Source organism: Rhinolophus sinicus, chromosome 3, assembly GCF_057876585.1.
Source record: "Rhinolophus sinicus isolate RSI-liver-muscle chromosome 3, RSI-T2T, whole genome shotgun sequence".
In the NCBI taxonomy this organism is placed as follows: Eukaryota; Metazoa; Chordata; class Mammalia; order Chiroptera; family Rhinolophidae; genus Rhinolophus; species Rhinolophus sinicus.
The window spans coordinates 32,717,921-32,736,043 of NC_142503.1; the positions used below are offsets into that span (position 1 = coordinate 32,717,921).

General features: G+C 33.8%; 1 protein-coding gene across 1 annotated transcript in view; it reads left to right on the forward strand.

Annotated features, from left to right (window-relative positions):
- The window catches only part of ITGA1 (integrin subunit alpha 1), a 152,340-nt gene extending 136,221 nt beyond the window's left edge, over window positions 1-16,119 (forward strand). Inside the window, exons 22-29 of the mRNA XM_019736210.3 lie at window positions 2,334-2,423; window positions 3,835-3,937; window positions 6,651-6,764; window positions 8,458-8,562; window positions 8,724-8,828; window positions 10,007-10,099; window positions 12,260-12,376; window positions 16,031-16,119. Of these exons, the coding sequence (XP_019591769.3) occupies window positions 2,334-2,423; window positions 3,835-3,937; window positions 6,651-6,764; window positions 8,458-8,562; window positions 8,724-8,828; window positions 10,007-10,099; window positions 12,260-12,376; window positions 16,031-16,075 (772 nt within the window). The 3' untranslated portion in view covers window positions 16,076-16,119. The remainder of the gene's footprint in view (window positions 1-2,333; window positions 2,424-3,834; window positions 3,938-6,650; window positions 6,765-8,457; window positions 8,563-8,723; window positions 8,829-10,006; window positions 10,100-12,259; window positions 12,377-16,030) is intronic.
- The last annotated feature ends 2,004 nt before the right edge of the window (window positions 16,120-18,123 follow it).

Sequence of the window (18,123 nt, forward strand, 5' to 3'; positions counted from 1 at the left end):
ACTCACTGAAAGCTTCTTTTTTTTTTTTTTTTTTTTGGTATCAGTAGAAGTAGAAGGTAATGAACCACTTTGTTTCACAAAAACAGCCTCATGAGTAGCAAAATAAAGACATTTTTAGTTAGTAGAAATAATACATCTATCTGGATTAGACCATTGGTTCTATGAGCTGTGGAACATTTTGTAATCACACATCATTTATATTGGCCAAACTGCACTTAAATTCATTTAAAATTTTACAGCCTCTGCTAATTTAAAAACTTTTACTGGCTGCCCATCAAGGTCAACTGAATCATTAGACAGACTTAGTTTTATGATATCTTTTTGTAGCTTGACCAATTTTATTCCCAAAAGTCAAAGCTTCTGAAAGATAACATGGACTAAATATAGCAAAAGGCTAATGAGAAAGTTGAAATAGTGGCTTTATTTTCTTCTAAGTATAGTTATCCAATGGACCGTAAGCTCTCTGAGATACAGTTCTATCTTTGATTCCTTTATTCTCAAGTAACTACCATGGTTCCTGGCATCTAATAATCACTAAATAAATGTAGAATGAATGAATAAATGAGAGAATGAATTAATGGATAGATTAATTCTGTATGCTCAACTCAGTTCAACTCAACAAATATTTATTTGATATCTACTATGGACAAGATATTGAATTAGTCACTGTAGGGATATAAAAATTAAAAAGGGCATGAACCTCTTCACCCCTCTTCATAGGGTGAATATTACAGTAGGGGGCTGAATCTAGTATATGATTTCTTATAATTCAGTGTAGAATAAGGAAAATCCATTAAAGAAATATAAGTCTTGTGTCCGAGACTTAATGAAGGGTGAAATTACATCTACTTGCTGATGAGAATCCAAGATAGCTTTATTAAGGAGATTATAATTGAGAAGATCCTTAAAGTATGAATATCAATTCATAAACAGAGGAGTTAGTGGAACATTTCAGGCAAAATATACAGCTTGAACAAAAACTGAAAGGTAGGCCACTAGATCTGTTTGGAGGAATATTGGGTAATCCATTTTAGCTCAAATACAGAGAATATACAGAAGAGTTATGGAAAGTAAATGGGGGTGTTCATCCTAGCATGTTATGGCAAGTATTGAAAATGTCAGAATGGAGACATATTTTTCTTCATTTAACAAACAATGAGGATCCAGGAAAGTTTTTGAGAGATGAAGTTATAGGTACAGAGCTGCTTCCTAGGAAGATTAATTTTGGCTGCAGTGTGAAATTGGGGGACGGGCGGAGAGAAGGGGACCATTCATTACAAAAGCTCTGTCACACAAATATCTGTAACCCAAGGCAGGAGACTACCTTCACTGCCCCCTGGCTCATACAAAGCCACTTAATACACTTGGGAACAATGCAGAGCCATTAAAAGCTACTCATCACTGGCCATTCTGTGAGAAAAAAAATGCTAGACATTTAGTCACATGGAGGGGTGTATGTAATAATAGTAGTGAAAGGTAATGTTTATTAAGTATTTCCTATGTCCTAGGCTCTATGTTAATCACTGTACATTTATTTCTCATCATTTATTAATTATTTAAATAAAATTTCCATTTTATAAGTGAAGAAACCAAGGCACAGAGAGTAAATAATTTGCCCAAAGTGTGTCAATGTCAAGAACATTTCCATGAACTCTAGCCCAGAGCCAGTGTTTGGAATTGTTCTAGCACTCATACATGCATTTTTAATAGAGGGATTACAAGATTCATGTATGTGTATATGTGTATATACACATATATGCATGTGTTTACGTAAGATATAAATAAAATGATAACTAAAATCAGGAGAATAAATAAGTGCTTAAATAATAAGAGAGCATCAAGCACTTAGGATGGAAAAGACTATTAAACTGAAGCCAGAAGATTTCAGATTTGCTTTCAGTTGTGCAGGCCTAGTTCCATCTCTTTACAAGGTCGTCACCTGTGATAAATAAATAAGAATCACCTGTTGAAAACACAGAAGTCCTGGGCCCAAATTAGGCCCTACTAAATCCATATTCCTGGGAGAGGAGCCCAATAATCTGTGTATTTAAGAATTGACCCAACGATTCTTACCATTCTCCTCATGGAAGTCTGAGACACTTGGGACTAAATCACTGTGGTTGTCAACCCTCGCTGCACTTCAGAATCAACATGGGAACTTTTAACAATGCCCATCTCTGAACTCCCTCCCCACCTCCATTAAAAAATCAAGAATTCCACTCTTTTGTGCTTTTCTTTAGCTGCCAACTTAAGCTGCTCTTCCAAATGCTCAGAAATATCTCTAAATAGTCAATGGTTTAATGATTTGTCTGTATGTGCTGCGCATTTTCTAGTGACAGTGAAGAACCTCCTGAAGCCCTTTATGATAATGAAGTAAACATTTCCATCCCTGTAAAATATGAAGTCGGACTACAGTTTTACAGGTGAGAGGAAACTGCATTTTTATGTCGATGCCTTTCTACTAACCAAGGGATTCACAAAGTGCAGTGTCTTGGGAAAGGTATCAATTACCTACAGCAAACTAGTGAGAGAGGCAAACGTTCAGGCACCAGTCCAAACCTACTGAATCAGAAACTCTGGGTTTGGGGCCCAGAAATCTGTGTTAAATAAGCCCTCCATGAAATTCTTATGCACTCTAAAATTTGAGCACCAGCACATTGAACAATCTAAAATGTAAGGTGCTAATGATACAGGATTGCATTAGCAGTCCAGCCTTAAATGCTAAGTGCAAGCTAAAGACCCAGAAGACCACACAAAAGGCAATGTTCTTACAGGTCACCAGCATATTTCCTGGCTGTCATTTTCATTGTGTGGGATCTGATGAGCCTGTCCATTCTGGACACACAAGATTAAATCGTGTATCATTAACAAAGAGCTGTTTATTTCTTCCATTTTTCATAAACCTTTATTTCTCCTAAGAACTTCTGATCTGTCCAAACACGGATCATGTTGGCGAATTTTCCCACTGTAGATCCCCTTGTTTAAGCCGGACTCCAAGCTTTAGCTAAATAAATATGTGCAATGTAGATAAAAAGTATAAGAATCAGTGTCAAGTGTGGTCTAAAAGTCTTGTCATGTTATTAATTTATTATATATGGACTTTCCTTTTATTTATACCAGACCACAAAAATGAGAGGATTATAGGATATACATACAGAGTTTGCTTATAGTTCTTAGCCTTTAAATTCTATTATTGGCTATTTTCTATTTTGCTGTATCCAATTCTCTTGGTGTACTGACTTTTCCCAAGAATTTTTAATTTATTTAAAATCAAATTTTGGCAATTTTTTTTTTTTATTTTCTTCTCTTAACTGACATGCACCTTAAAAAATTTGCTTATATTATGTTTCATTCTATCAAGTTCATCCAAAGATCATGAAGAAGTCATAAGGAAAAGATTGAATTTTTAAGTTTAGCAGTAAATATAGAACTTGAAACAGTGGAAAGGTAACAATTTTTTGAAATTCATTTAGTTCAGCACTACTATAAATACCAAATTTTAGCTGGCTATTCACTAAATGTAAGTGGTATTAGTGAATTCTTAGAAACTTTTCACTTGGTACAATGAACTTTTATTTTAAAAAGTTATACATATTTTAGCATTTTAAGGCCACATAAGAATTAGTGACTATTGATCTAAATTATATAATGCTTCTCACATTCCTCAATGGTTTAATTTTAGGTTTCAGCGTACAAGAATTTGCCTCTTATTTCAAATCTCTATAGTGATTTTTTTCTGGGGTTACCTAATAGGAAGAAAGAAAAAGAACAAAGGCAAATAAAAGTTAAATTTTGTTGTGGTTTATTTTTCTTCTTCTGATTAATTCTTTTAAGCTCTGCGAGTGAATACCATATTTTAGTTGCGGCCAATGAGACGGTCCCTGAATTGATTAATTCTACCGAGGACATTGGAAATGAAATTAATGTCTTCTACTTGGTAAGAAATTACCTCTAAATTAGTATTGTAAGGAGTTACTTGTAAATTTATAAATTAAATAAAAATATTAACAGACACATAGAACTATATTGCTTCAACAGTTAGTCTTTATATTCCAGCATATTTTTCTTTACAATTTCACTGTTTTAAAATAATTTTATTTAAAGTAAAAATGACATTTGAAGCAATTTTAAAGCTCTAGCTTTCTAATTTCCTGATAATAAGACACAATGAAAATGATTTCCTAAAAAAAAAATAAACGATGGAACCAAATAGATACTACCTATAAACCTGTAGACTTTATTTACATTATTTTTTCAGTATGACTAAGAAAAGCACTTTTTAAAAATAATTATGAATATTTCAGAAATTGATTATTTAAAATTGTCTTTCTAATATTTTTGTTTACTCAACAAATAAATGTGTCTCTTAATCTGCTCATCGCTACCTTTTATATGTATTATACTATAACTTATGTTCCCACTACTATCTCCTTAAGTACTGTTTTTTATTACAACATTGTTCTTTTGGAATCGTTCATAGCAATCTTTTCCTATCCACTATCGCAAACAACCATGGAGTTGAGCCCGACTTTCATTTTAGGTGACGCCTACTTATAGACACAGACTCAAGTAAATATTACTTAAGTGAAAGAGGATCCCATTCAAATGATGCATTTAAATATATACGCATATTCAAAAGTATGAAATAATGCTACATTATTATAGTGAAGATGGTCTCAATCTCTTTGAAGACTGCCAACAATGAAAAAGGAAATTCTCTTACAAAGTAAAATACATGTATACTCTGAAGCTGCATTTCATTGTTTTCATTTGTGCCTTTTGCTGAAATTCCTATGACAAGCTGTACCCTAGCAATTAGTATAAATGCTAATCACTCGACCACTGGGATAAATTTTTGGAATTCAGACTACCAGGTTTTTCTAGCCCCATTTGGTTTCCTGGATTAGAGGGAATTTCAAAAACACAAGAAAATAAGGAAACAAGGAAAGGGAAGGGAAAGGAGAACAAAGGGGAGGGGCGGGGAGGGAAGGAAGAAAGGAAGGAAAAAAGAAAGATACGTTGAATGTTATAGATCTTCATATATTGTCACTTATTAGAGTCCAGACTTGAAACAGGTACTCCCAAACTATTATAAATAATGTTGAAATAAATAACATTGTTAAGAATACCCCTGAGTATAAATCTTTTGTGTTTCTGATTAGTTTACTGGGGTAAGACCTAAAATTGGAGTAATGCAATTTTTTAAAAGATGAACTTTTTTTTTTTAGGTTATACCCAGTAACTTTACTGCTAGAAATTTACCAAGGAAATTATTGATGACACAAAGATTTATGATCAGAGGTAGTCTTAACAATGTTATTTATAGTAGTTTAAAAATTAAAACCTGGGCACTATTCAAATGCTTAACAACGTGAAATTACTTAAATAAATTGTCATATGGTTATTCAATGGTAAGATAGCTATTCTGATAGTTCAGAGGGCCCATTTGAGGGGGAAAAAACCCAAAAAACCTAATTCTGCTATTTACCAACTCTGTGACCCTGGAAGTTCTTTGTTCTCATTCTAACCTTGTTGTCTCACTGATAGAACAGGGATAATAAGAGAATGTACCTCATAGGGCTGTTTAAAGGCAATAATGCAAGCAAGAAAATTAGCAGTGTCTGGAACACAGCCAATAATACATACTGCTGCTGCTGTTGTTGTTGTTGTTGTTAGTAAGTGGTTATTTAAGTCATATTACAAATCTCTACATTTATAAGAAAATGCCATGGCATAAACAATTTTACAAATGGGACACCAAGTTTTGTGCTTTATAATACAAATTTTATAACATATGCATATATGCAAATAATGTTATTTGTGCATTAAAATATTGACAATGTAGTGAAATTCTAGGAAATTTATTTTCTCTTTCAATGTTTTCCAATGTTTCTATAAGGAACATTGTTTTTAATCAGAAAAAAATAAATGTTAATTACAGAACACATGATTTTTGACTAAATATCAGGAAAGACTCACCTTGGGTGGCATGATGTGCTATTGAGTGGGAATATTACGTTAGTGGATAAAAACAGATGGGGATTGAGATGAGCATCACCCTGACTCTTATTGGACTGAATTAATAATGACCAGTGATACAATAACCATAGCTGGGGATAGGACTGTAAAGAGAAGCAGATGGAGGTCTGGTGTGCCTGTACAGTGGTGGCATATACCATCAAGCCAGGGTGAGAAACGGTTTGTGGGCTTAGGGAATTATAGCAAAGTGGGTTGCGGCAAACAAAAATATGCTTACCTGTTCTGAGTGGGTCAGGTAAATGTCCTCCCTCCTTTCCACCTCCCAAAAGACTGGGATTTGGAGAGGATGATGAACATGGTAAATTAACAAAGAAAAAAATTTTAGTTCTGATTTTCCTTGAATCTCAGTCCTATTTTGGGAGTGCGGGAATAAACGACCAATATATGATTGGGGCTGATACACATGATCACTGACCATTAAACATCCCTATTTTTTGCTCCTTTAATTATACCAAGTCTTTGCTCAGTGTCATAAACCATCTGCATTTGTTTTGGGGATTCAAAATATTACTCAACCAAATCATCAGTTAAGAATTGAGGCCCTACATAAGACAGAAAGGATGCTGTTGAAAGAGAAAGAAAGGATTATATTTTTATTTTTCTTCCCATAGATTAGAAAAAGTGGACATTTTCCAATGCCAGAACTTAAGCTGTCAATTTCATTCCCCAACTTGACGTCAGATGGTTACCCAGTGCTGTACCCAAGTGAATGGTCATCTTCTGATGTAAGTCGTGGTGCCCTGGAATTATGTCATCTCTGTTCTCTTTCTCAGTTTGAATTTAAAGCCTTCTGTTCAGCATGCCACTTGTGATAAAGAGCTTTACCAAAGTAACATGGAGAGGCATTTAGAAAAAAATTTAAATAATAATAATAACGTCCGCTCATTATTCAGTAGATATATTAGTTCCCTACCGCTGCTGTGGTAACAAGTTACTCCAAACTGGGTGGCTTAAAACAACAGAAATTTATTTTCTCACAGTTCTGGAGTCCACAATACTGAAATCAAGGTTGACAATGTTGGGTCCCTCTGGAGGCTTGCCTCTCTTCTCCTAGTGTCTGGCAGCAGCTGTCAACCCTTGGAATTCCTTAGTTTGTGGCAGAATAACTCTAATCTCTGCCTGTGTCTTCACGTGCTGTCTTCCTTGTTTCTGTGTCTTCTCCTTTTCTGTCTTATAAGCACAGTCATCAGTGGATTTAGAGTCCACCCTAAATCCAGAATGGTATCATCTTGAGATCCTTAATTTAATTGTACCCACAATGACCCTCTTGGTGTTAGGACCTGGAGGTCACTATTCAATCCATTAGAGAGGATTTTTGGTAACTAATTTTTTGCGTATGCCTGAAATGTTTGTTACACCTTTAATTTGTTTGAGATGATCAAATAACTCTAGAAAGAGACTTCTTAATTGTACCTAAGCACACAGAGCTTGCACATAAAACAGTACAACACTATTTACTCACTTATCGCAACAGCAATAAATTACAAACAATAGCAATATCGCACCCCCTTTGTACCTGTATATATGGTAGTTAATTGTTATGGTTCAGTCTCTAAAACATAGAAAATCACAATAAGTCTTCTTTTTAGAGACTTTTTTTTTAAGTATTCTCAGAAATCAAGAAATAGCAACAGTAGTTGGCTTGTAAGAGCTAAATATTTTTCAAACAGCAAGGAAAAAACAAACCTCAGGCATTTCCCTGTAATCAAAAAATCAGGTTTGTGAGAATCTGGAAAGAATAAAATTATACTTTTCTTACTACTTATGAATCTTTATCCTTATTACCGTTTATCAAGGATGTAGAGAGTCCTGAAGAAGCAAAAATTTATTAGATTAAGTCTGGAGAAACAATCCAGAAGCAACTATCTTATAAACGTGACATTTTAACATCTATAGGGCTGCTTACCTACATCTTCCTTCCACACAGACTAAGTGCCTTACCTTTGGTGTTCAGAGACTCCAGAAATAACCCTGGATGAATATATAAAAACAGATGAAAATCCTTCTGTTTTCTTGTTTCATAAATCATCATATAAGCCATCATATTGAATAACAAATGCTAACCCTTTTTTTCCTCAATAGGGTTTTAATTTTTTGCTGTCTGTATTATGGCAATTTACAAACTTATTTAATGAAAATAATAAACAAATATGTTTATCACTGTGTAATAGTTCTACAAGCATAAGCTCACTGCTATCTGTTACAATTCAAAAGTGGCTCCATAACAGTCATTATTATCTGGAGGTAGGTGTGTATGGCTGGTGCAGCATAGCTGCTTCCATAGTGCACACTTACAAAGATGGATCTTTGTTCTATGTCAATGACTGTCATTCACAGAGTCTTCATGTTATTGTACCAAATTGTTCTTCCCTCTGACATTTGGCATTGTCTGATAAAAGTAATATTTTCATTTCTTAGAATGCAAACTGCAGACCCAGTAGTCTTCAGGATCCTCTTGGTATCAACTCTGAGAAGAAACCGATTAGATTCAAATCTAAAGATCTCAAACGAGACACAATTCTGGTAAATACTGATAACCAAGACAAGTACTAATTTGAACTCTTGCTTTCTAAGTGAATAAACTCAATGTTGACCTAAAAATAACTGTCTTCTAGAACATTTTAATATACCATCTCTTATCAAATGTCAACAATACTAATATATACCTCTGGACATTTATACAGGACTGCAGTACATGTAAATTTGCTACCATCACGTGTAATCTGACTCCTTCTGATGTGAGCCAAGTGAATGTTTCACTTATCTTATGGAAACCAACTTTTATAAAAGTAAGTGATTGCCCTGTTCTCTGAAATTATTGATATATTAACAAATGTTTGTTCGATCCTTAGTATATGCAAAGCAGAGTACTTCTGCAGAAATAACACAAGATTGGAAGTCTGAAAGAATTTGTTTCTGGGTGGCCGGTTAGCTCAGTTGGTTAGAGCCTGGTGCTAATAATACCAAGGTTGCCAGTTTGATCCCCTCATGGGCCACTGTGAGCTGCGCCCTCCTTAAAAAAACAAAAAACAAAGAACAATGTGTAAAAGAATGTGTTCCAAGCCCCAGCTCCACTTAACCAGCTATGTGTCTCTCACTTTCCTTCTCTGTTACTAAGTTATCTTCAAGGTCTCCTTTCAGATAGTATATGCTTTTCTCCAATCTCATCCTTTTTCTTTGCACTGCAAGAGATAAGCACCTGTATAATGTCAAAGTTTGCACTTGTCTTAATACTTTAGAGCTCAGTTAAGGGACTAAGAATTACAGGGAGACAAACCTTGACACCACAGACAAAGAGTAGAGCTAACATACATATTATGGACTCATTATATTAGGTCACACTATCTGTTTATCTATCTATCCATCTATAGCTGTATCTATATAGATGCATACATTCATATATATATAGGAGGACAATTTTTAACCTCTAATAATGTCAAATTCATCTGACAACAAACAATTTCAGAACTTAATCCATTGTACTTTGTATTATTTGTTTCTCTCTTAGAAATAATTGGTAAAATTATACAAAATTTCCATTTTTAGATTTGATCATATTAAGTCGCTATTTTCATAAGTCACAAATCATTGCATATTGACAATTTCATGTTTAAGCCTAAACAAACTCCTATATAAACCTCATTATCAGAGTGTAGCTATTTCATACCTGGTTACACGAAATGTGGGCAGGGTTTGAGGTTTGTTTTTGCTAAGGATAAATCTCAATAGAAATTATTTAGAAAAATTTTCCACTCTGTATCAAGGATCTAAATGAGTCTTTAAGTGCAGAGAGGGAGGATGGGTATACAGTCATAATTTGATACCAGCAGTTCCATTTGAACGTTAACAAAACCAGTGTTTTTAATCTCAGGATAATCTTACTTTTAAAAATTGCACTACTCAAACATGACTAGCTCTCACTGTGATCAACTTAATATATTGAAAATAAATCCCGTTTGCTTTTCAGGCACGTTTTTCCAGCTTAAATCTCACTGTAAAGGCAGAGCTTCATAGTGAAAATACATCACTGGTTTTAAGTACTGGCAATCAAAAAAGACAGGTAAGTGCAACTCTAAGTTTTGAAAACATTGCACACTTCACTCTGAATTTTGTGATATAATGTTGTATAATTGCTTACAGCCCCTAAAGCAGTGACTCGTGCTGCTCAGTTAGTGACAGACACTTTCTGCTTCAAATTATACTTGATTAGCCTGAAATGTGATTTCAGTCTCATCCTTCTTTGTAAGAAACTGAGGAAAACCGTGATATTTACAGTTAACATGCCATGTTTGACTTCATTGCTTCTAACTTTCACAGTAAATTGATGTTTTTACTTTCACCTTGATAACAAATAATGCATTTGTAATTTTCCTCCTTTAAAACTGACATTTTAAAATGTACTTGACATCTGAAGAGCAGATTTGAAAAACAACTCCTGTACAGAAAGTGTCTTTATATTATACAGGAATACATGTAAAATTTTTAAAGTTTTCTTCATTTAGTCAGTGGAAAATTTAAAATAAAAATGAAGTGTTATTCCCTAATACAAATTCATACTTGAGTCCTTGGTGAAAATAAAATGGTTTGAGTTTTTTCCTCTTGTGCTGTTATAAAATAAAGCCAAAATACTTGTTATACATAAGGGTGCTTCAGCACACTTTCCCCTCTTATCATGGAAAAGCTTAAATACCCCATGTGGATGTTATGAGTCATAAAATTCTATTTGGAAGCTACCTAACATTCAGATGTTATTTCAAAACCTCTTATTTCCAAGTATTACTCATTTCAAATAATTATAATGCCAATGACCTCTAATAAACATTCACTATTAAAGAATATAAGCATATAATACTTAGAATATATACATATAATTATTACTTACTTTATGAAGAGAACTTAGCCTGATAAATGCAAAGTTGTTCCACACATAGAGAAGCCAAACTTTCACCAGTAAACACCAAAACATATGAATATATATTATACTGGAAAAGAGTACATTAGCTCCTAAATATATTTTGTTATAATTTTTGTAATTAGCTTTACTTCCCCTAAACGTTAGCTTAAAATTCCCCATGTTACTATTTGTTCTACATTTTATCCTAAGGAAGAATTATACCTAAATTGTTAAAATTACTCAGTGATCATTCCTTAATTATTTAATCTTACAGAAGTCACTGATCCCATCCAGACTTCAGTTTCTGTATCTGTAAGTTCAGGGAGTTCTTTTAGTTGTGTTTGAAGTCTGTCTTAAAAAGTCTGATACTCTTGGCAGCTCTGTGTTCACATGTATCAGCAGTGACCTACTATGAGCCATTTGAGGGGTTTGAATCAGTATTCAACATATGCAAATATCTCCCTTGTTGGTTTCCATTTTTTACCCTTAATCTTCTGTCTAGGTTAAGGAAGGAATTGTGACATTTCCTGCTAAAGGCAAATACAGAAATTTGATCTATTATTAGTCATGGATATCTATGCTAAATCATTTTTTTTCTCAGAAACCTAAGGGATGGGACACAAAGCAGACAAGTTTCATTGAGGTTTGGGTGTCACACTGAGAGAGCTTGAGTAGCTAGAACACTCAAAGCTGTCCACTTCAAAATTCAGTTAAAGACCTAATGCACCGTGTAGATTCTGACTAGAGTAAGGCAACTGGACGATACAGTGGGGTGTAGTAAAAAGCACATTAGGGTGAATGTATTTGCAAAAATTCATTTATCTGCACACTTGAGATGTATGTATTTTATTATATAAAAATTATACCTCGATTTGTAAACAAAAAAATAAAACACAGTAGAATTCGAATTAAAATAAGAAGGTCTACTCAGGTTTTTTTGTCAACCTCTGATGACATTCTAGTCTAAACTTATCTTATTATAATAATGCACTAAAGTCTATTAATAAATCTTTAAAACATACAACACTTTTGGTTCCCCCTGAGTTAAATTCCACTCTACCATTGAGCATTGTGATTCATAGACAGTTTACTCTTTATGTATAAATTTCTTAAGGAAAAGATTATAATTTGGGGGGTAGTAATAAATTTGACATGGTTAGAGATTTAGAATAGATGAAGGGCATTTTCAAATGTCAACTCAATGTTTTCCCTGTAATGAGATTAAGAACACTTTATGATAGAAAATTTTAGCCTGTAAGAACCCGAAGCACTGGAAGTTCTAATAGGTGTTTACCAATGTTAACAGTCCTGTTTAATAATTTTCAGCTTGCTATTCAAATATCCAAAGATGGGCTACCAGGCAGAGTGCCATTATGGGTTATTTTGTTGAGTGCTTTTGCTGGATTATTGCTGTTAATGCTGCTCATCTTAGCACTGTGGAAGGTAAGCACCAAAGTTCCCTTGACTTTCAATTTCAATTATCAACAGCAAATGGTAAATTAAATTTTTATGTATCCATACTGTGGAATATAGTATCATACAGCAATGAAAACCATTGAAATGATGACCAAGACCAAAGAAAAAAGAAAAATGTGTTTCTCGAACATTGTGCCACAACTTGATCCCATTTTTATAAGAAAAATTAATATATCCTAAAACCATGGAGGATCTCTCTAGAGGTTGGGATTTTAAGAGACCTTTATATTAGGTCTATAACACTGGAAATTTTAAATTAAATATAATCAGAGAAGAATGTAAGCTCTCCCTTATAGGAAAAGAAAAGAATAAATTCCTATAATATATAAGCAATAGAATCATGGTTAAAATAAGCCTTATCCTAATTATATATTTCTATGTATTGTAAACATCAAATACTTCTTTAATGTATAAACAAATGTACCACATTTTATGCAATGGTTTTGTGCCTGAGTGAGAGATGATGGTTTTATTAATTAATTCATGAAAGGGGACTCTTATAGTTTTACAGACTCCTATTTCAAATCCTCTTGTAAAATTGAGTAACCATCTACTTTCTGTCTGGTAAATCCATATATTTACACAGATGTTTGCTTAAACTGAGGTATGCAAGATTTTGTAAACTCTTAACTGTGTCCTTTTTAAATTAAGCAGAACCAAGATGATAGCTTTTAGGATAAATTTAATGGAGAATAAAATCACATAGAAAAGTTGAATTTAATGTTTTCCAGTTAAACGTCAAATTGGTATTTATTCTAGCATAATATCACCCTATCTTTTACCTATTGTTTTGTTAAATAGCTAAACTATGTTAAAAATACAGATTGTGGCTACATATTCATTTTCCTAATACCTGAGCAACAGAATTCTCTTTTAATCAAATAGTTTAAGTAACAAATTTCTCTCCCACCAAACACCAACTTTTCTGATCCTTTCTGACTCTCTTATGACTAACTTCCCCTTTGGGGGGATTACTCTCAGAGAAGATGATCAGAGCACGTTAAAGATGTAAGTCAGTGGTGGTTAGGTCAGTAAATAGAGTCCATGGCTTTTGTCCAGCAAAGTCTCCAAAACAGAGCTCTCTACCATCTCAGATTCCCAGCTCTTCCTCCTACTGTTCTGTCTGTAATACCTGGCTTTGCCACATTGTGGTACCCGAGGCCTGGCTTAGTGGTGTCAAGGTTTTGCTTGAAATACAGATTGCAGTATCTCCCATTACATGCACCTCTAATAGAGAGAGCGTTTTAGTCGTGATTTCTTTCAGTGTGGTCTTCTATTCTGACAACTGTACTTGCCCCTATAGTTTTAGGACGCCACTGACAAAAGAAGAAGAAAGCTAAAGCTGATATTTGCATAGGTTCTCTCTGGCAGCATACCTCCCTTTAAATACGTTTCATCCACCTGTTTTTTTGTCATCAGTCTGAAAAAGCATTAATGCAAAAATAAACACATCCAGCAAATATTTTGTTGATACATTCTGATGGCTTCTTAGATCTTCTTTTTAAGCCCAAGGGAAGGTCATTTAACAACTTTTGGAGTGTCCTGACCAACAGGTACAGTTAGTTCCAGCTATCAGAACTGTGATTCCATAGTAGAAGGGAAGTGAACTAGCACTTAATGAGTGCTTACTATAAGCCAGGAACTGTTTTAAGCTTTTCCACAGTAGAGTCGAATGAGACTCGGCCCACAGAGGAACCCTGAGAAAGCAGAACATTCTTCTCACTTAACTTAATCTCATACTTATGCCTGAAGTTCCACCATTGATGATTTACTTACTAATCCTAAAACTTTGTTCCCCATTCAATATGCATATCCTTGGGGAGGTGTGGATGGGAAATTTTTCAGTCTTTTATATGTTAGTATAAATGTATTCATTCAACATTTATTCCGTATTATAGTTATTAAGCATGTACTTTCTGCCAGGGATTATCTAATTGGATCCTTTGTCATAAGGTTTTGACAAAGGGGACATAAATAAGATAATTAAATAAATAGGGAAAGAAAAAGAAGGAAAGAGAAAAGTACAAGGAAAGGCTGGGAGCTGAAAACAAACTTGTTTCAAATTTTGGCTGGTATTGGCTCCATCCAGTTTGAAGCTATAAACTATATTCTCCTAGTATCCACCTAATCATACAACTTCCACTAAAAACCCTATATTAATAGAATTAGTTGAGTGGGAAAGTTTAGAGAACAGAAGCTGAGTTTTAAAGTAATGCATTTAATATGTGAAAGCAGAGGAAGGTTGAAAAAAAGCAAAAAGATTTGGAAGAGAAAGGATAAAAGTTCAAGAACTGGTGGAGCAGGAAAGAGAAACGTTTTATAATTCACCACCACCTGCTTCTGTGAAAGCCTTGTCTGATTTATTTTCAACTCAGGACATGCAGGCACAAGTTAAGGGGCTTAATGGTTTGTGAATCCAGAACGTTTATTTTTGGTTCAAAGGAAAAGGCCTGAGACATTTAGAAGAGCTGGCATTTTAAAGAAGACAAATTAATGTTTTTTTTCATGTTCACCTGTCCTGTTGTCACCTTTACCTCATCTCCCATCATCTGGCTTCTGGCTTCGGCATAGTGGAAAACATAAGCCCTGAGTAAAACTTCTCTAATTTAAAACTGCACATTTTTTACCATTTACCCTCGTTAAGCCCTTAATTGTTCAGTAATTATTTTTAAAAATATATAATTGCCTTGCATAATTTACCATAATTTTATGATTAAAATGATATGAAGTTACTGCACTTTCAAAGAATTAACTCATTGTTTTTGTTTGAACTATTATAATCCACTCTGAAATAAAAAAATACACACACACACACACACACACACATAGATTTAAGAAAACATTTCTTTGGGACCCTTGATTTCCTTTTTTTAAAATACCTATTTTCAATTATATTTTTACAAAGGTCCCTTCCAGTCCTTATGCTTATTTTTGTCATTCTGTATAGTATAAAATAAATAAATAAAACACTTGTAATTTTTATGATGTCCAAAATCACAAAGCATAATGAAAAATACACACAGTCACCCCAAGTGAAAATTTTCACATTTTCCATGACTTCATTTTTATATCCAAATGATGCAGGTTGTTTTCAAGAGGCTCTTCATGCCAAGCCTATATAGACATATGCTCTGACACATTTAAAGTTAAACCAGACAACTCAGAAATTTCCCCAAGCCACAGTGTACCTACTGTATTTCTCATCAACTCTAATGACCTCAATGTATGGCCATAAATTATTTGTTGGAAATTTCTCTGCTACATACCTAAAAAAAAGGACCATGGCAAAATAGAGACAGTGCTAGCTAACTGCATTTTGTACGTCCCCCAAATATTTTCCCAGAATCTTTTAGTTAATTTACTACATATACCAGTTTTTACTAGGAGACGTGTTATATTTAACCAATGAAAGGTTAAAAATGAAATAGCAATTTGATAAATGTCATTTCTTGACATTCAATATTACTTAATAAGTCAACGAAAAAAAATCTCCATTATGTTAATTATTTGTATGTTCAGAATTGCTAACATATTATTAAATTAAATTTTATTTAAGGAGATTAGTATTTATTATTTAAATTCAAATAATTAATTGTGTTATATTTGATATTCTCTCAACAGATTGGATTCTTCAAAAGACCACTAAAGAAGAAAATGGAGAAATGAAATACTTTTTAAAAGAAAAAAAATTATTAAATGATCTATCCTCAGGTTTGCCTCAACTATGTGACAAGAAATTTATAAATATAATTCAAGACATAGTCACATAAATTTATATAATCCATCAGGGTTAATCACTAGGAAAATGACAGATCAAGCAAGATCCAAAAATAATACCATATATATTTTATAAAATGATGAAAAATATTTTTAAATAATTACTCATTTTTGTTGAGTACTTAAGAAAAATTACAAAGTGTTTTGAAGATGAAGAATAACCTGTACAAATATGTGTATGTATTAAATCACCATTCAAAGTATTTAAGGAATGCATAAAAATATTTTTATGGTCATTGAGACATTTACTTTCAAAACAATATAAATTAACTTTTTCAGTTGATTCTTGATGAATATACTCATTCAGCATGACAATCAACATTTGTAAATGCTAAGAAAGGAATTACTTTAAAAAGATCATTTCCCCCAATTCAAATGAGAAAAATTTCCCGGGTAGAATCTATATATAACCTGGACTGAAAATAGAATTAAATCACAGAGAATACATTCAGTATCTTTGTGTTCAATTCAGTACTTGGAAGGTTTTCTTTCCATAGTGTTTGGAAAATAGTGCAATTGAGCTGAAATTCTATCTATGATGGAAAATTAAGATAGACTTATTTATGATAAAAGCAAGTGCACTGAATGGATTAATTGAAGTTTTTATGGAACATGCTTGATTTTGATATTGAGCTCTAAAACTCAAAATTCTTTTATACTGAAAAAACACTTAGAGCAATTTTGTGTGTCATAACAGTGATGTGTTATAAAAAGCCACATTGTGGGTGGCATATACTAAAATGGTTTCTGAATGGAACATGGCAGCGTAGATAAGTGCCACTGAAATGCATAAGTCATCTTTGCTAGGCAACTTTTGAATGAACGTCAGAGGACTTTGGATGTAACCGAAAGTAGGAGTTTTCTCAACTCTTTGGTACATGGTTCATTCAAACCCTCAAGCTGTGAGAGTATGTTTATTTTCATTTTTTACAGTTATGTAATTTTCCAAATACGTTTCTTATTTCTATGAAAAGGCAATATTCCATTTCAGTATTGTATTTTACTAAGAAGCCACTGCTTTTTGAGTGTGGCATATCAATATTTAAATAGAACTCCAGAAATGTATTTTAAAGAATTTCAGGTTTGAAACCTCGCACCAGCAGAAGGATATTACAACTTTGTATATGCTTCTTTGTTCTCGAAGTCGTCGTTATGGTGCATTGGACTGTACTGTAGCATAAGCTCCTAGGTTGCTCCATTTCTTCGGAAAATAACCAGGAATGAATGTATAGTAGCTGCGTGTGTGAACTACTGCTGTGACATTTGCTGATGCTTCCTCAACCACTCCATCTCTCCACCTGACTGACCATCACAAGACCAGAACCTGTAGCTATCCAGAAAGTCCTGGGTTGTTTTTCTCAAAAAGCAGCAACTCAATGAAGAAATTAAATGCCCTGGATTTAATTTTTTAGAACTAATTTCCAAGGAATTATCTGAGGACTCAGAGTCAGCCTGCCTCATGGCTCTCCACATCTTCGTCTAAGATCCTGATGGTCAAAGCCATACGCCTGGGGAGTGCTGAGATCATCAGTAGCTAGAAGAAAAGCAGTCTTTCCAGAGATTTGCTATCCTCCTGCTGGCTCGTCTTGTTGAGGAATGTCTACTTTGGGAATTTTCTTCATTCCCACTATCTATCTATCTCCAGGCTCAGAAATCATTCTTTCCACCTGTTTTTCCTTTGCCCAACTACTCTGGCCTCTCTTATTCTGAGTTACCATGTCACACAATTCCAGGGCACAGCCTGCTCAGCAGCTCCACTCCAATCTCAGCACATCCTTAGAAATAAATCAACAGATAAAGTTCAGTTCACACTCAGCCTCTGTGACTATGAGGCAAAGCCATCACTGAACTAGGAGTGTGCACGTGTAAGCTAAATACATGTTAACACAAAGGGGAACAAGAAAAATGATGGCATTGTGAACTTTTTAGAAAAGAGA